The sequence below is a fragment of the Erinaceus europaeus genome, chromosome 21, assembly GCF_950295315.1.
Source record: "Erinaceus europaeus chromosome 21, mEriEur2.1, whole genome shotgun sequence".
In the NCBI taxonomy this organism is placed as follows: domain Eukaryota; kingdom Metazoa; phylum Chordata; class Mammalia; order Eulipotyphla; family Erinaceidae; genus Erinaceus; species Erinaceus europaeus.
This window is the reverse complement of record NC_080182.1, coordinates 18,019,975-18,040,085: the sequence shown is the minus strand read 5'-3', so window position 1 is coordinate 18,040,085 and position 20,111 is coordinate 18,019,975. Positions and strand designations below refer to the sequence as shown.

The following is a 20,111-nucleotide window of genomic DNA, read 5'->3' as shown; positions in this document are numbered from 1 at the left end:
AAATAAAAAAGAAACGTATATAAAAAATTTAAAATGATATAAAAGTGTACTATTTTTTTTCACTTAGAATTAAAAGGAATCCTTAAGTGCAAGAGATGTCGGCAATATTAGCTTTAATCAAAATAACTTTTGAAAATGCCAATGAATTATTTTCTCAAATCAAAAAGGCACTGCATCTGCCGATCACAACCTAACCAACACAACAATTGCCACCTCAACATGCTTCACCTCAGACTGTGTCCAGAGACTTCACGTGTGGAATGACAACCCTTCAGCTTCATTACTCGGGTGAGACCTTTCCTTTCATAGTATACTCTAATTCCATTTCAGGTGGTTCACTTTCTAACAAAGTCCCAAAACCTACATATACACCAGTTTCTGTGAGAGAGAGCATATGTTCACACGTATCCATAAACTACTGCAAAATATATACCTGAAAGCAGAAGTACACTGGAGTTTGCAGTGAGTACCTCCCTAATACTTCCTCTCCACTATTCCAAGCTTTGGGTCCATGATTGCTCAACAATTTATTTGGCTTCGTATGTTAACTCTCTTTTCAGTCACCAGGTTCCAGATGTCATCAGGATGCCGGCCAGGCTTCCCTAGACTGAAGACCCCACCAATGTGTCCTGGAGCTCAGCTTCCCCAGAGACACACCCTACTAGGGAAAGAGAGAGGCAGACTGGGAGTATGGACCGACCAGTCAACGCCCATGTTCAGCGGGGAAGCAATTACAGAAGCCAGACCTTCTACCATCTGCAACCCACAATGACCCTGGGTCCATGCTCCCAGAGGGATAGAGAATGGGAAAGCTATCAGGGGAGGGGGTGGGAAATGGAGATTGGGTGGTGGGAATTGTATGGAATTGTACTTCTAATACTCTATGGTTTTGTTAATTAATTCTTTCTTAAATAAAAAATAAAAAAAAATTTTTTTAAAAGGCACTGCTAATACTAGAAGTCTCCCACATCACCAGATTTATTGCAGCATGTGAAAACATAAAAATGAAATCTTTTGTGGGTTAGCTCCTCCACCCTATGGCTTTAAAAACCTGTAACAAGTCACAGAAAAGCAGTGGGGACTGTGGATAAGGCTGTCACTATTTTAATTTTCCCACTATAATAAAATTAACTAAATGTCATTTCATAATTCCGACATTTTATAAAATAAGGCCATCATAATATCACAAAATAGGACACATTCTCAGAATTAAGAACCATGAGAGTATCAACTTGTGTTTGTTTTTGTCATAGCACTGAGCATATAAAAAGTTTACCTAGAATAGAACAAATTCAAAGGATGATCCCATTACAGGATCTCACTGGAAGTTCTCCCAAAGATCATACTGATGGATAGTGGTCAATAAGAATGGGTAATAGAGTTCATTATGAATCAAACTGAATAGTTGCTGGTGAGAAAGACCATAAATTCCAAGTCTGTATAACCTTGGACAATACAAGTCCTGGTTTTGCTTACCTTCGACTATGAAGACTAAATTAGAACACCTCCAAATCCCTTTTCAGACAAAGTGTAGGAATATAAATAGTGACTTGTTCAATGTCTGAAAACACTGAACTGAAAACAAAATATGGAAACAGAAATAATGATACATAATCCAGTGCGTTTTTTTTAAGTCCTAGCTTCTACATAGAAGTAAAGGAACTTTGGGGAGTCGGGCTGTAGCGCAGTGAGTTAAGTGCACATGGCAGAAAACTCGAGGAACAGCAAAAGGATCCTGGTTCGAGCCCCTGGCTCTCCACCTGTAGGGGGGTTGCTTCACAAGTGGTGAAGCAGGTGTGCAGATGTCTATCTTTCTCTCCCCCTCTCTGTCTTCCCCTCCTTTCTCCATTTCTCTCTGTCCTATCAACAATATCAATAACAACAACAATAATAACCACAACATTGATTAAAAACAACAAAGGCAACACAAAAGGAAAATAAACAAATAAAAAAATATTTTTACAAGTAAGTAAAAGAACTTTGAATATTCAATGCAGTTTTCCTTAACTAGTGACAATGTCCCTCTTTCTGTGTCATCTGTTATCTGTCCACGTTCACAAAACAATATATCCTTCCAAAGGTACCAGGTTATACTGTGTCCATACAAACCTGATGCCAACAGAATCAAAACCACCACTTATTGTTTCCACTAACCAATTTATGATAAAAATAGGTACTGAGATAAAATGTTCTCTAACAGGAAAAATTTTCTCTTATATTGCTTAATATTATTTTACTATTAAATATCAATTTGTAATAGCAGCAAAAAATATTAATGGGAGTGTATTAAGAGTTCTCACATTATGTCCATGTTAAATCAAATTATTACCAATGTTCAATTTCAACAGAAAGTCAAAACATGAGAGAAATATGAAAATAAATCATTTATAATGAAACATTCTTGAAATCACTGCAGCCAACTAAATAACCTAAAACTCCTAAGAATTCTGATCAGACTTTTCTTCTGAGGCTCATAATTAGTATCTGAATGATTTGAGAATCCAAAATTAGCATCCTCATCAAAAAGAAGCCCACATGGTCATGTATGTTATCCGTAAAAACTGTCCACCAACAGGAAAGAATTTTGTTTACACATAGAGAAACATCAGCACTCTCTGGATTTCACTTCCCACAACGAGGTTAAACAGTGTGCAGTACTATATTGGAATAGAGATTACTAATTGCTCTGGGTAACCAGGAGAGAGAGAGAGAGAGAGAGAGGAAGAAGAGAGAGGAGGAAAAGAAGGAAGAGTAGGAGGAGGAAAGGAAGAAAGTAAATGAATCTTAATACATTTCTGATATAGGAATAAATATATTAACAGTCATCATCTGTCATATACACATGTGCATATACACACACGTGTGGGAGCAAACACAATTCCCCAGAGCAAAATAGAGTTCTTGGCTGAAGGATATTTAAGAAAGAAAAATGTAACTATAATTACTGCAAGGTTTATTTGATCAGCAAGCCGCTGTATGAGGCTTTGAACATCTAACTTCAGCTTGTCTTGTCACTGTTCCCTTCATGTAACCTTGACCCAAGACTTTTTGAGGTGGAGAAACTAATGGTGCTCAGAATAATACAAGCATTTGTCAACAGGTTCCACCATTGAGGTGAAATCAAACAAAGACCATTATCTTCCACATTTGCCCAATGGCAATATATATATATATATTTGTAAGTTTAAGTACACTTCAAAGAAAGCAGGTATGCAGACTATCTTACAAAGAGCATCTTACCTGATGAGGCTGTGAACTGGACCATCTGCTATAGGAAGGAGCACCTGAAGGCTTGCTGGCTGAGGTTCTCTGGAGAAAAGAGAAAAATGCATGCAATCACACAAATGGAATACCTCAGATTTTCCTAAACAAACATTAACACTTCTCAGACTCTGAACTTAACCTTTAAAATGCATTTCTTTTAAAATATTGCCCACAACAAGTCTGATAATGTGGACCACTAGAATTAAAAGATCTGGATTTAAGTCATAGTTTGCAGTGGCCATTTTGACATGGCACAAATTACCCAAGAATTCTGTCTCAACTTTCTCTTTTAGGCAGCCTGAGTAGAAACCTTTATGTCATGAGATTCCTGTGAGAATCAAATATGATAACAGGTGTGACACACTACATATAAGAAATGATATCCACATCTAAACAACTAAAGTGACTCAACTCAACAAGCAGAAAAATAAAGCAGTAAACCAATTCCCAGGTATAAAAGTGACATCTCTTCAGAATTAATCTTGTTATGGGAAAGTTTCTACTACAAACTCACTATAGATAATCTCATCCCAAACTACTCTTTTTTAAAAATATTTATTTTATTTATTTATTCCCTTTTGTTGCCCTTGTTATTTTATTGTTGTAGTTATTATTGTTGTTGTCGTTGTTGGATAGGACAGAGAGAAATGGAGAGAGGAGGGGAAGACAGAGAGGAGGAAAGATAGACACCTGCAGACCTGCTTCACCGCCTGTGAAGCGACTCCCCTGCAGGTGGGGAGCAGGGGTTCCAACCGGGATCCTTATGCCGGTCTTTGTGCTTTGCGCCACCTGCGCTTAACCCACTGCACTACAGCCTGACTCCCCCTTTTTTTTTTCTCTCTTAGAGAAAGGATGAGAAACAGAATGATCAAGTCAGAGAGAGAAGAGACACCGCAGACCCATGTCACTGTTCATGAAGTTCCCTTTTACTTGCTGCTCTCAAATGGGAGCCAGCTGTTAATCCTTCCCCACGGCAGACTGTGCAGTTTAACTGGGAGAGTTTTCTCCTGGCTCCCAAACCATTTGGTTGCTGGGGTTTTGCAGAGATTCATACCTGTGAACTTTCACAACTGCCTGCAAACCATTGTGCAGTCAATGATATGTAGAAAAAGAGGGGTGGGGAGGAGAGACAGTGCAGCACCACTTCATCCCTCACAAGTTTACCCTGAAGCACAGAGCTCACATTTGGTAACAGAGGCACAGATCTAGGTCTTCACAAATGTTCAAGGACATGCTCTACCAAGTGAACTGTCTCCTTGCCCTTCAAACCATTCTCAGATCTTTCTTTGATTGCTTCTACTATAGAGGTTATAAAAGCTACTTATTATCTCAAGCATTCTCCATCTCTATTTCTGGCGAAAGAGAGATGGGTTTAATTCTCCTGCAGAGTAGTTTTGAGAAGCACTTTTCATTCTTTTTTTAAAAAAAAAACTTTATTTATTGGATAGAAATAGCCAGAAAGAGAGAGACACCTGCAGCCATCCTTCACCATTCATGATGTCCCCGCGCCCCCTGCATGTGGGGACCAGGGACTTGAGCCTAGGTCTCTGTGCACTGTAACATGTGTGCTCAACCAGACCAGCTCCAAAAAACATTTTTCTATTCTGATATAATTGCCTTTCCCCCCTGGCCTTTTCTCTATAAATGCAGATACAATACATGGAGCTAGAGGAACCACTTTGTGACCATGATAAAAGCCAAAATTCAAAATCAACTTGTCAAGCACCTGAACCACAGGTTCACATTGCTAGTATCCCCTTAACTGTCCTTGTGTAATCAACTATATGATATCATAAAATATAATGACATTTTTCTGTTACTTATACAGTGTAATGATACACTCTGCTAGCTCATTTAAATAAAGATTCAAATTATAGGACTTCAATTCATCAGAAACTTCTGGATGATTTAGGCAGAGCTAACAGGATAACCGAGACATGAAGATGTGAAAGTGATTGGTATGTTTGGAAAATGATCAAGAGACTGAGACAACAGTGCCAACTCCTGTATTCACCATCACTGCATTCCATCTGCCATTCAGGATCCTTGTACAGTGCTGTGCTGGCCTTTGCTGATTTTGACAGCTTTCCTGAATCCCTGCCACAAAGAGGTTGGCATACTGGCTAAATTATCTGTTCTGCCTGCTCAATTCAACTTCCCTTTAGCATCTGCCCATCTGAGAAGGCAGAACTAGGATCTGCTCTCAAGCCCTTCCATCTCTCAGTCCCAAAGAGGTTAATGGAATTAGACCCAACATCAGAGCATAAGAGGAGGATTTCAGTGTGGATAGCTGGACCACAACTGAAGAGGTAGCTAGAAGTTATATAAAAAGGAACTTAATCATATTCCCACTGTCAGAAGCAGGAAGAATCAACTTCAAATACATCAGATTTTATATTAAATGACAATGTGCATTCTCTAATGTTCATTTCCTAATTGTGAAATAAGGCTAAATTAGCTGACAATTAGCCTCATATGCAATCCCAAATCTATTCAACTAAATGATTCTATACTTTTAAAGTATAGATTACTTAGGACAATGACAATACTAAATTTCCTTGAAAATATTAGTTTCCCTTCAATACTGTATATTTAAAATGTCAAAGTAACTTCTCGGACTTTAGTTCACTAACTTGTCATGTTAATAATCCAGACAAATTTCTTGCCTAGCCATTTTAATGGATTTCTTCTTCCTTAAATTTTTACAAAGAAACTATCAGCTATGTTTCCAGATCCACAATTTTGTCTTCAACAGAGTCTCTTTAAGTTTAACAATAAGACTTTGAACTTATTATAAGGCTAATTTGTGGTATATCATTCTTTGAGAGCACAGTTCATAGTTATTCCACACTTTAATATGTGTTTCTGAAATTATGAGAAATTTATTATCTCATAAAAAAACCTGTTTGCGTTGTCTTTATTGAGGCATAGATGCCATATAACATTGTGTAAGTTTATAATATAATATTGTTGATTATAATTTTGAAGTTTATAATATAATGCTGTTGATTATAATCTCTGTGCTATGCATTAGATCTCCGTGAATTACTACCTACTTGCTCCCATTTTTAAACTTAAAAATTCAGTTCCAAGAGTCAGGCACTGGCACACTGGGTTAAGCAGACATAGTATGAAGTATAAGGACCTGCGCAAGCATCCCAGTTTGAGCCCCCAGCTCTCCACCTGTACAGGGGTTGCTTCACAAGTGGTGAAGCAGGTCTGCAGGTGTCTATCTTTCTTTCCCTCTATCTATCCCCCCATAAAATTTCTCTCTTTCCTATCCAATAAAAAGGGGGGGAGGTCACCAGAAGCGGTGGATTCACAGTGCCAAGCTCCAGCGACTGGAGGCAAAAAGAAAAAAAAAAACATAAGTTCCTAATTTCATCAACTTTAACTCATCACAGCTACCATTCTAGTCTCTTCTTGAGTTGCAACATTTTTAGATTCTATGTGTAAGTTATACCATTTGTCTTTTTCTGTCTCATTTATCATACATATATATCATAATGCTCTTAAGGTCATTCATCTTTTTTTTTCAGAAATGGAAGAACTTCCCTTTTCCTCATGCCCCACTGTATATGTGTCAGAGCTGGTTTTATATGCCACATTTTCCATATCCATCCATTCAGAGACACTTAAGTTCTATTCACATTTGGCTATTCTGAAAAATCCTGCAGTATACTTGAGAGTACAGAGTACTTCTCATTTCCTTTGGCTAAGTACCTGGAAATAGAACTGCTGAATGGGGCCAGGTGGTAGCACACCCGGTTGAGCACACATGTTACAATGCATAAGGACCCAAGTTCAAACCCCAGGTCCCCCACCTGCAGGGGGAAAGCTTTGCAAGTGGTGAAGCTGTGCTGTAGGTGTCTCTCTTTCTCTCTTCCTCTCTTATCTCCCCCTGCCTGCTCAATTTCTGGCTGTCTCTATGTAATAAATAAAGATAACAATAATAATAAAAAAAAGAACTGCTAAAGGATATAGTTCCTTTAAAAAAAAACAACTTTGTTGTTGTTATTGTTGTTGTTTTTGAGGAACCATCATCCTGTTCTCCATAGTGGCTAAACCAATTTAAGCAGGTTCTTTCCTTGCATCCTAGTCATCTCTTTGGATCCTTTGTCAACCTACAGCTTCTTGAAAGCTTTGGGTTTTTAATCAAAATAAAATCATGGTATGACCAACCTATGACTGCCACTCAAAGCACACAAAAAACTGAAGTGTTACCTGCAGCCTATGGCCCAAATTATTAAAGGAAATGTGGTAGGAAGGAGAAAAGGACACTTATGGATCTGGAGGCAATAACAACTCAATATTAATGCGTCACCCATCTTCTTTTGATAAGTCCTAATTCCTTTCATGCCATCCTTACTGTTCTGAATACTATATAGTCTGTTTTTCCACTTAGGCAAAGAAAATAAACTCATCGAGGAACTGAGGTAATTGTTGCTACACTCTTTCTCCTCCTACTAGTGCCTTTGGAACCAGTAGTTACTCAAAGGGTGGTAAGCAGAGCAGAATATAAGACAAGCTGGTTTAAAGGCAAATTCTCTGCCCCCATAAATGTATAAACTCTGGATACAGGGTCTAGAAATTTGCATGTTAAGAGTCTGTTCCATTGATTTGCATCAAATCTTAGAAGCAAAGAATCCCAGAATGATCCCAACACAGTCTTCTATTGCCATGCCCATTAATAGACAACGATGATGAAGAGTAGAGGCATAGAAACCCAAGGATATTACTGAGAGTTTTCTCTAAGTGGATAAAATGAGCTCTCAAACTCCAGAGAAATAGTTCATGAAATTGTGAGAAGGCGCTTGGGGAAAAGAATCTGATTTTTAATCTTCTGATATAGATCCAACCTCAAACCTCCACAAGCAATTAAATGGTTAGGCAAAATTTCAATTTCAACATCATCCCTTGCCCTTGGACAACCTTGCCAACAAGCTATTACTCTTCTGATATGCTTTCACTGCACCTGCATTTAATGCCCATGAAAACTAACACTACTTTCTTGTATCTGCTTCTAAAGGCAGCTTCCTCTTCCTCATAAACCGTATATTCCATAGAGGGTGGGGTGGAGTGAGGAAGCTAGTTAGAATTAGTTATTATCCACCCATATAACCAGATGTGTGTGTGCTCTAATGTAGCTAATACTCAAGAAACATCAAACATCAAATTAATAATTCCAGTAAACTTAGCCCTATTTAATATTAAAAATATGAAAAGGAGGTTGACTTAATAGGAGGCAGTTGTGATAAAAGTGAAATTATTGAGGCCAATGTTGGTGAACCTGATAGACCCAATGGCTACTACAATTTCCTTGAAAACATATGACCATTGCCCAATCTTTAGGATATTGGGATGGCAGTTCCTCAATTTAACTTCTAGAGCAAGAAAGAAGGAAATGACACAAATTGCTTAGAAGTGAGCTGAAGGGGTACAAGTCATATGATATAAATGACTCAGTAATATGTAGAGTAGCTCTGAAAGACCTTGACAATCTACAAAATCTAGAAATCAAAGACATATTTAGGCAGATAAAGTTTGTGGAAATTCAGGTTACTTCTATCATAAAGAATGAGAGAGTAGAACATTTTCATGACAAATGTATGCCAAGAGGGGTACTAAGAGGCTTACTTCTTAGAGTGTTCTATAATCCAAAGCAAGTGTTGTGCAGGAGCCTTCAATGACGGGCACATTCAATAACAGACTGTGGAGAAAACTTGCCAGAGACTATAACATGACAGCCAGTCAGCCACTGTCCTCCATATCCTAACTGTCCTTTGCTTTGGCGCCTTTCCTCCAAGTCTAATTCTCTCTCACCATAAGATAAGGGGCTTTGGGAACATTCACATTTTGCAGTAGCTGAAATTTTTCCTGTATTAAGCCTTGAACATATTTGAAGAACAAGAAATGAAAAAACAATAAATTGTGCTGGAAGGTGCCAGTGAGCCATCTGCATTTACCATCTTAGTACAAAAAAAATCATTGACAAATAGGATCCAGGAACCAACATGAATGATTCAGACAGGCTGAACTCTGGATGGCAGGTCTGACTTTGGAGATTTTCGTTTCAGATGGAAAATCTTGTTTTCAACCCCAGCGAGATGAATCATGCAAGAAATGAGACCAAAAAAGCAAATAGCCTGGGCAGCAGTAACATTTTAATAAGCAAGGTATGGAAGGCTGACTCAGAGACCTTTCTTCTAGGATAAAAAACTTCATAAAACTTAAGTGGTAAAATCTCTACCCACACATACCTTAATAAGTAACTCCCCCCCCCAAAAAAAAAAAACCACAAGTACACATATCATACAACTTAATAAAAAGGAAACTTACAAAGAACAAAAAAGCATAGGGTAAAGTTCTGGAATAACTTAAGTAAGTATGATAGTGAAAGAGTAGCATGATTTCTTCATTTATAATTTTGATATCCCAAAATTTGTACTCCAGGATGAGTTGCTACATCAAATCAGCCCCTACTCTGAATGTATGTTGTTAAGACTCCATGGAATACAGAAGACACAGTCTCTAATCTCTATGTCCTTTATAAATATAACCATAGACTTACCAACGTCATTCTAACAAGAAATTATTCATCCCAATTGAGAAATCTCAGAATTTTGGACCAACCTAACTCAGTCAAGCAACTATTTCATTTCATGTCTAGAGGTACTGAGAATACTAAAACATTGGTATGGAACTCAACCTAAAAGCTGACCTAAATCTCTTCAGTTTCAACAAAAACTAAAATCATCACAATGAATGATGAATACCTCACATATTCTCCATCTCTTGTTAATGCTAAGCATCATTTGACATTCTTTTCCTGTCATCAGAAAAGAATCAACCAATTTTATTTAACCTTTCTTGGTGTGTCCTACTTTCCAATTTCTTAGTCATTTTAATGGCCTATTCTGGGCCATCTCCAAAATCTCCATACTCTTTTCTCTGAAATTCGGTGAGTTACTCAATGTGCCCTCACTCCATGACCAATGCAGAAATTAATTTAAGCCAAACTCAATGTAAGAAGGATAAGAGGAAAGTCTCAGTACAATTATAATAAAGATTGATTTAGTCACTTGTAAATTCAGTGGTCTTTGTCTCCTTGGTTTCATTTATTTTTCCAGTCCTATTTTAAGAAAGCTTAACCAAATCTTGGTGTTTTGCTTACAAAAAAAAAAAGTGCAGAAAAAAACCTCCATCTTCCTCTAGAAGTGAAAATGCCTATTGAAATAAAAATAAGATTTCTATTTGCTAATTCCCTGACCCCCTTCACTTAAACTTTACAGGCATTCAGTGGAATACCTAGTATGCTCAAATCAGCAATAAGGGCTAAAAATGGTGAGTCAGCTGCAAAAGACATTTTTCTCTCCCCCTCAAAAAAAAATTGAATGCAGGTCTACCTAGTGCCCCTGTTGTGAAATTTCCTATAACTCCTACCAGCATCTGAAATAAACTTGTTCATGTACTTGTTTTGTTGCACACCGTTCATGCCCCTCACCACGCAAATATGCAAGTACCAGGTAAAGTGTTTCTTGACTTTTTACATTGTTCTATTAACCAGAACCAGAACTTTCATAATCACAAATACTGCAGTTTTGAAGTTTGAATGAAATGAGTCAATGAATGAATGAAGATACTCAGTTCTAACCCTCAGAAGAGAGTGCAATTCACGTGGAAAACGCATGTGCGTACGATTCTACTGCAAAGAGAGTTATTTCATGCCCACCAACCATATGGAGACTATACAAGCTATACAGTACATAAGAGACTTACAATAAGGAAAAATCATATGTTGGTAGATCATAGCACTTTCTCTTAAAAGTAATAAACTGCCTCGTTGTAACAAAATTGGTATACCAAGACAATTTCCCAACAAACAGAAGAAATAAAATATCTTGGTGTCTTGATTTTATTTATGATAAGGTGCCTAAAGGTGAGCAATGGCAGCTGATCTGAAGACCAATCCCTTGGTCTTGATTTTGAATGTTTTTGGTCAGAGGCAAGGAGAATGGGCATCAAAATATTTCTTCCTAGGTGCTTCTTTAAGTAACCAGACTCCCAAATGGTCTATGGTGAGCACTGGTTCTTGGCATTCACACCATTTTTAGTATTCTTCGCAATGTATATCTGTATATTTAACCAATAAAACATTGTAGCTATATAATGATAATCCTAGTGGTTATTCAAAATACTTTCATGCTTGAGACACTGAGGTCCCTAGTACCACCATAGGCAATGCTGAGCATCTCTAGCTTAAAAGAAAAAAAAAAAGGTGACTCATGTGAAATCTAGAGAACTGGTAAACATTAATTTGCAAAGAGAGAGAGAGAGAGAACTGTTTCTTTTTTTAAAAATATATATTCCCTTTTTTATTATTGTAGTTATTACTGTTGTCGTTGTTGTTGAATAGGACAGAGAGAAATGGAGAGAGGAGGGGAAGACAGAGAGAGGGAGAGAAAGATAGACACCTGCAGACCTGCTTCACTGCCTGTGAAGCGACTCCCTTGCAGGTGGGGAGCCAGGGGCTCGAACCAGGATCCTTACGCCAGTCCCTGTGCTTTGCGCCACATGCGCTTAACCTGCTGCACTACCGCCCGACTCCCCAGAGAACTGTTTCTATGATTTTATGAGAAGCATGATAGTTATCAGTTGGGTGGTGGGAACACAGAACTCTGGTGGTAGATGTGGTGTGGAACTATACCCTGCAATCATACAGTGTTGTAATCACAGCAAAAATTGCAAAAATGTAAAAATAAAATAAGTAAAAAGAAATGAAAAAGACATGTCCTTTATTTTTAGTCAAGTCGTCAAAACAAAGTATTAGCTATAGTCCAGCTAATACTTTGACTTCAACTTTAAGAAAGTTCTTCACTTATAGCCAGTCTTATCACATAATCCCAACTCTCATAAATTAGGCAAGGTACTCAGTATTTGTGCTTTCACTGCTAAATTTTGGGATGATTTGTTATACAGAAATATACAACTAATTCTTTTAAACTGAAAAATTATTCACCTCTTACCATGAAAGAAGCAGAAGTCTACAGAAAGCACATAGTATCTTGATAACCATACCTAAGGGTGGAAAGAACTCTATTCTTCTGAATAATAGAAAATAAGTTTTAAGATTATTTTCCTCCTTCAGGTCTTTTTAAAAAATCAAGTCCCTGGATTCTCACATTGTTATTTAATATGTCTTACAGTCACTTTCTTCAAGGAGACAGAGAACTGTTAAGTCCCTAAAGATATGAACACAAGGTAACCTCCAGCTCTCTTCCTGCACAAGACTAAAAACGGCAAACAGGATGCTCAGTAAATAAATGATAAGCTTCCTGTTATCACACAGCTTTCTCTATAACTCAACTTGATCTTGCTGTAGCTTACAAAAAGAGCTGATTCACTTTAGTTATTGGGTCAGACCTGCCAGTCTGTGTTTTAGAGAAACAAAAATTCTCTTCTAGCAACTGCCTAGCAGGGCAGTGTAAGTTCTACCTTAAGGTACTAAGAGAAACAAAGACACACATAGACTTATAACGAAAGTTTGAGTTGATTCAGTGTTTCCCAAACTGTTATAGATAAATTAGACCAAAGAATGAAAAATGGTTCTTTAGTCCAATTTAGGAAATGTTACTTTTTTTTTTTTTTTCAAATAACCCAGCCTAAGAGTTAGCAAAAAAATAACAGCCCATGCAAAAATACTTCAGTTTTTTGTTGGCTATATGGCCTCTGTCACTATAACTGAGCTACACCAATCTTAAAGTAGCCGTAGAAAATATGAATAAGTGGATGTTGCTATGTTCAAATAAAACTTTATTTGAAAAGAAGGCTTGGGTAGATTTGTCTCATACACTGAATATTTGATGTTGTTTTTACATCTCATTGGAAAGTTGTGGTCTGAGCAAAGTAGGAAGATTAACATAGGACTATACTTTAACTCATTTTTTTTAAAGAATCACTGGACACTTAGGCATATTAAAAAAACACTTAGAATTTTAGTATGAAAGACTGATACATAAATCAATATTTCCAATCCAGTTTCCTAATATTTTACATCTAAAAAACTTTGCACTTGCCTATTACACTGCTGCTTTCCCACCCCCATCACCCTCTTCTCTTCCTCCCTATTTCACATGTTAAAATACTGATTATTATCCTATGGTAGGAATTTTCTCTTCCATAGAACATGCCTGAGGAAATAAGTAATGTAAAATGCAGTACATATCAATCTGAATGAACAACCTGATTCTAACTCTGAAGAGCACTGATATGGAGTACCAAGGAATATTTTAATCAGTACCTTGACTTTGATAAAAGGATTAATGAATTTTGGCCCAGGGGGCTGGGTGGTGGTGCAAGGGGTTAAGTACACATAAGGACTCACAAAAGAATCCAGGTCCAAGTACTCTTCTCCTCACCTGGGAGGGGGGAGGGGGTTGCTTGGCAAGTGGTGAAGCAGGTCTGTAGGTGTCTTTCTCTTCCCCTCCCCTCTCAATTTCTCTCTGTTCTTTTTAAAAGAAAAAAAAAATCAAAGAAAAAAAAATGGTCACAGAAGTAGTGAATTCATAGTGATGTCACCAAGCCCCAGTGATAACCCTAAAGGAAAAAAAAAAAAAATTGGTCCATACTCCCAGAGGGATAAAGAATAGGGAAGCTTCCAAGCTTCCAGTGGAGGGAATAGAACAAGGAACTCTGGAGGTGGGAACTGTATGGAATTGTATCCCTGTTATCTTATAATCTTGTTAATCATTATTAAATCACTAATTAAAATTTTTTAAAAAGGGTACACTTTTATGGTGGTCTGTTGTATGGAAAAGTGATTGCTTGCCGTATCTTCCTATATCCTCCATTTGTCAAAATCCTTCACCAAATTATTACAATTTGGGGAATGTGCAGTAGATAACACATTAGATATTTATGGATTTGATAGGTATCTCCAGAAAGTGCCAAGTTAACTAACATATCTAGATCTTGAAAGTTTATGTCATTACTATATTATCAAATCAAGATCTTCTCAAATCTGCGAAGTATCTTAGAAATGTAGAAAATAGCAGGTCAACTAGGAACACCAAAGGAGAACACCAGGGACCTCAACAAGGCAGGACTAGAAGGACTTCAGGGATGCACCAAATCACTGGTGAGTGCAAAAATGTGTGTGGCTCGTGACAGAGAAGAGCCTAGGGAGAGATTAAATGGCTGGTAACAGTCCAGCAGTTTACCAGTTGAGACACCACCTCCAGTCTGTTTCACCAACAAGGGGACAGCTGAAGGGAGGAGAGGACTTACCCTGAGACTTACCAAATGCAACTGTGAGTCTCCACTGCTACTGCCCTCAGAATCTAGAGCAGTAGCAGGGAGGCCCTGTGCTGACACCAGGGTACAGAGAACTAACCAGGAAACTCAGGAGAAGATCTATACCTCAATGGCCTAGTGGTAGGGCTGTGAAAGTCTCTTTGCATAACCACGGAATTGTCTCTGCCCCACCCTACTTTATCTCTTGGTCTGGAGTTAGTGATTAAGCTAAGAAGCCTACTTATAGTTTAAAGGCTCCCATATCCTACAGGGAAGAAAAAGAACAAAAGAGGCTTTTAAGACACTGAGCTCCAACTCAGGGATTCAAATACTATTGAAACAACTGTCAATTTCCACAACTGTAAACCCATTATTCACCTTACTTAGACACAAGTCAATCCAGTCTCAAGAGTAATCAGTAATTTGAAAAATACTGAGAGAGGGACATCATAACATAATATATAAAATGGTTAAATCAAGAAGAAGAAATATTGGAGAAATGAATCAAGACAAGAGTCCAGCTAAAAGCCCCCAACCCCAATGTAGAAGCACAAAATAATGAGGTCAACATCCAAACACTAGTAAAGGAAATAATCACAGGAGTGAGTAAAGAGTTTGAAAGACCCAGTATCTTGTATATAGATGTGCTATTGGATGCTTCTGATCTACTTGGTCTAGGCTTTTATACAAGATACTGGGTATTGTACAGCAAACCATAACAAAAGGACTTTTCAAAGTTAACCCAATTACCAAATAATGTGATGATAACATTAACTATCGATTGTCTTTTTGAACCCTAAGACAGAAGGAACCTCACATCTCCACTATAGAACCCTACTTCCCCCAGTCCTGGAACCCTTGGATAGGGCCCACTTTCCCATATGTCTCTCCCAATCCATATCAAATAATATTGCATCCGCCGATCACAACCTAACCAATGCAACAATTGCCACCTCAACATGTTTCACTTCAGACTGTGTCCAGAGACTTCACGTGTGGAATGACAACCCTTCAGCTTCATTACTCGGGTGAGACCTTTCCTTTCATTGTATACTCTAATTTCATCTCAGGTGGTTCACTTTCTAACAAAGTCCCAAAACCTAGATATACACCAGTTTCTGTGAGAGAGAGCATATCTTCACACGTATCTATAAACTACTGCAAAATATATACCTGAAAGCAGAAGTACACTAGAGTTTGCAGTGAGTACCCCCCCTAACACTTCCTCTCCACTATTCCAAGCTTTGGGTCCATGATTGCTCAACAATTTGTTTGGCTTCGTATGTTAACTCTCTCTTCAGTAACCAGGTTCCAGATGCCATCAGGATGCTGGCGAGGCTTCCCTGGATTGAAGACCCCACCAATGTGTCCTGGAGCTCAGCTTCCCCTACTAGGAAAAGAGAGAGGCAGACTGGGAGTATGGACCGACCAGTCAATGCCCATGTTCAGCGGGGAAGCAATTACAGAAGCCAGACCTTCTACCTTCTGCAACCCACAATGACCATGCTCCCAGAGGGATAGAGAATGGAAAAGCTATCAGGGGAGGGGGTGGGTTATGGAGATTGGGTGGTGGGAATTGTGTGGAGTTGTACCCCTCCTACCCTATGGTTTTGTTAATTAATCCTTTCTTAAAAAAAAAAGAGTTTGAAAGAATTGTCATCAGAAATGCAGAAACAACAAATGAAACCCTGGAAGAAAACACTAATTATCTCAAGGTTATTAGAGAGCTAAAAGATGAAATAGCTGAGCTAAGAACACAACTACCTGAACAAGCTACAACTGTATCAGAACAAGGTGACAAAATAGATGAACTCCAGAAAACAGTAGATGGGAGAAAGAATAGAATAAATGAGGCTGAAGATAGAATTAGCAAGATCAAGGATGAAATAGAGACAACTAAAAAAGAAGTAAGAGATCTCAAAAAGAGATTAAGAGACTCTGAAAACAACAACAGAGACATATGGGATGACTTCAAAAGAAATAATATACACATTATTGGCTTGCCAGACGAAGAAAGAGATGGAGGGGAAGAAAGCATTCTTCAGGACATAATAGCTGAGAAATTCAAACAGTTATAAAAAACCTTCCCAAGAATAAAAGTTCTGGACCAGATGGTTTTACAAATGAATTCTACAAAATCTTCAAAGAAGAACTAATACCTCTATTTTTAAAAGTCTTCTAGAAGATTTAGAAGATTGAAGACACTAGAACATTCCCTTCCAGCTTCTATGAAGCCAACATCATTTTGATACCAAAGGCAGACAGGAACACAACCGCAAAGAAAACTGCATACCAATATCTCTGATGAAAACAATGCTAAAATATTGAACAAAATACTAGCAAACTGGATACAGCAGTATATTAAAAAGATTGTTCATCATGACCAAGTGGGGTTTATCCCAGGCATGCAAGGTTAGTTTAATATACGTAAATCAATCAATGTGATCCACCACATCAACAAAAGCAAGACCAAAAACCACATGGTCATATCAATAGATGCAGAGAAAGCCTTTGACAAATACAACATCCCTTCATGATCAAAATGCTATAAAAAAATGGGAATAGATGGAAAATTCCTCAAGACTAATGGAGGAATCTATAATAGAGTCTATATATAGCAAACCTACAGCCAACATCATACTCAATGCTGAAAAACTGGAAGTATTTCCTTTCAGATCAGGTACTAACAGGGCTGCCCACTATCACCATTACTATTCAACATAGTGTTGGAAGTTCTTGCCATAGCAATCAGACAGGAACAAAAAAAAAAATAAAGGGATACAGATTGGAAGAGAATAAGTCAAACTCTCCCTATTTTCAGATACATAGAAAAACCTAAGGAATCCAGCAAGAAGCTTTTGGAAATCATCAGGCAGTACAGTAAGGTGTCAGGCTACAAAATTAACATTCAAAAGTCAGTGGCATTCCTCTATGGAAACACTAAGTTAGAAGAAGCTGAAATTCAGAAATCAATTCCTTTTACTATAGCAACAAAAACAATAAAATATCTAGAAATAAACCTAAACAAAGAATTGAAAAACTTGTATACTGAAAATTATGAGTCACTACTCAAGGAAATTGAAAAAGACACACTGAAGAATGTCCTGAAGTATGCTTTCTTCCCCTCCTTCTCTGTCTTCCTCTAGTAAGCCAATGTGTATATTATTTCATTTGAATTCATCCCATAGGTCTCCATTTTTGTTTTCAGATATTCCATATTCATGGGTTGGAAGAATTAACATCATCAAAATAAATATACTACCCAGAGCCATATAAAAATTTAATGCTATCCCCATCAAGATCCCAACCATATTTTTTAGGAGACTAGAACAATTGCCACAAGTGTTTATCTGGAACCAGAAAAGATCTAGAATTGCCAAAACAATTTTGAGAAGAAAGAACAGAACTGGAGGCATCACACTCCCAGATCTCAAATTGTATTATAGGGCTGTTGTCATCAAAACTGCTTGGTACTAGAACATGAATAGACATAACTGACCAGTGGAATAGAATTGAGAGCCCAGAGGAATCTTTCACAAAGGTGCCCAGACTATTAAATGGGGAAAGCAGAGTCTCTTCAACAAATGGTGTTGGAAAAAATGGGTTGAAACATGCAGAAGAATGAAACTGAACCACCACATTTCACCAAATACAAAAGTGAATTCCAAGTTGATCAAGGACTTGGATGTTAGACCACAAACTATCAGATACTTAGAGGAAAATATTGGCAAAACTCTTTTCCGCATAAATTTTAAACACATCTTCAATAAAACAAATCCAATTATAAAGAAGACTAAGACAAGCATAAACCTATAGGACTACATCAAATTAAAAAGCTTCTGCACAGCAAAAGAAACCACTATCCAAACCAAGAGACCCCTCACAGAATGGGAGAAGATCTTTACATGCCATACATCAGATAAGATATTAATAACCAAAATATATAAAGAGCTTTCCAAACTTAACAACAAGAAAACAAATAACCCCATCCAAAAATGGGGGGATGATATGGACAGAATATTCACCACAGAAGAGATCCAAAAGGCTGAGAAACACATGAAAAAATACTCCAAGTCTTTGATTGTCAGAGAAATGCAAATAAAGGCAACAATGAGATACCACTTCAGTCCTGTGAAAATGTCATACATCAGAAAAAGTAACAGCAGCAAATACTGCAGAGATTTGCGGTCAAAGAAACCCTTCTGCACTGCTGGTGGGAATGTAAATTGGTCCAACCTCTGTGGAGAACAGAGAACTCTCAGAAGGCTAGAAATTAACCTACTCTATGATCCTGCAATTCCTCTCCTGGGGATATATCCTAAGGAACCCAACACACCCATCCAAAAAGATCTGTGTACACATATGTTCTTAGCAGTACAGTTTGTAGTAGCCAAAACCTGGAAGCAACCCAGGTGTCCAACAACAGATGAGTGGCTGAGCAAGTTGTGGTATATATACACAATGGAATACTACTCAGCTATTAAAAACAGTGACTTCACCATTTTCAGCCAATCTTGGATGGACCTTAAAAAATTCATGTTAAGTGAAATAAGTCAGAAACAGAAGGATGAATATGGGATGATCTCACTCTCAAGCAGAAGTTGAAAAACAAGATGAGAAGAGAAAACACAAGTAGAACCTGAACTGGAATTGGCATTTTGCACCAAAGTAAAAGACTCTGGGGTGGGTGAGTGGGGGGGGGGGGGGGGCCAGAATACAGGTCCAAGAAGGATTCAGAGGACCTAGTGGGGGTTGTATTGTTATATGGAAAATGGGGAAATGTTATGCATGTACAAACTATTGTATTTACTGTTGAATGTAAAACATTAATTCCTCAATACAGAAATTTAAAAAAATAAATAAAAATATAACATAAAAAAAGAAATGTATAAAATACACAAATCATTGTAAAGCATTACCAAGCATTCTGTTAGACAGAAGAAATGTCAAATATGTCTGTTGTCTGTGACTGACTATGATTGCTCTATGACTGATCTATTGGCCAAAGAAATCAACCCTAGTGCAGCAGAATGATCAAAAAAGGGTATAAATAACAAGTGGTAGAAATCATGGGGAGTGGTGGATGGTGGCACACCCAGTTAAACACACACGTGATAGTGTGCAAGGACTGAGGCTCAATCCTCCCTACTCCCCCCATCCCCAGTCCCTACCTGCAGGGGGAAACTTCATAATTAGGGAAGCATTGATGCAGATGCCTCTCTGTCTCTTTATCTCTGTGTCTCCTCCTTCCCTCTCAATTTCTCTGTCTCCACTCAAAATAAAGAAATATTTTTTTTTAAAAAGAAGAATAGGAAACACTCTTGGAAACCATCTGTCAAGTAACATAAGGTAAAGTAATAATATGTTAAGTGGGACATGTTTTCTTTTCTTATTGACTCTAGTACTGACTATGTGGCAATAACCATGACATTTCTTCTCATCTCTCAATTGGAGAGAATGAACTAAATAAAGTCAATCATTTTGTGAGAATATATGAGTCTATCAATATTCAGGTGTTGCTTTATATTTTTTCAATGCATTTCTTATAAATAATA

General features: G+C 37.6%; 1 protein-coding gene across 11 annotated transcripts in view; it reads right to left on the bottom strand.

The window, feature by feature from the left end:
- RBMS3 (RNA binding motif single stranded interacting protein 3) overlaps positions 1 to 20,111 on the bottom strand; it is a 1,638,617-nt gene that overhangs the window by 1,269,772 nt on the left and 348,734 nt on the right. For all 11 annotated transcript variants that reach the window (XM_060180467.1, XM_060180472.1, XM_060180474.1 and 8 more), the window contains exon 2: positions 3,241 to 3,309. In XM_060180467.1, coding sequence (XP_060036450.1) covers positions 3,241 to 3,309 — 69 coding nt within the window. The remainder of the gene's footprint in view (positions 1 to 3,240; positions 3,310 to 20,111) is intronic.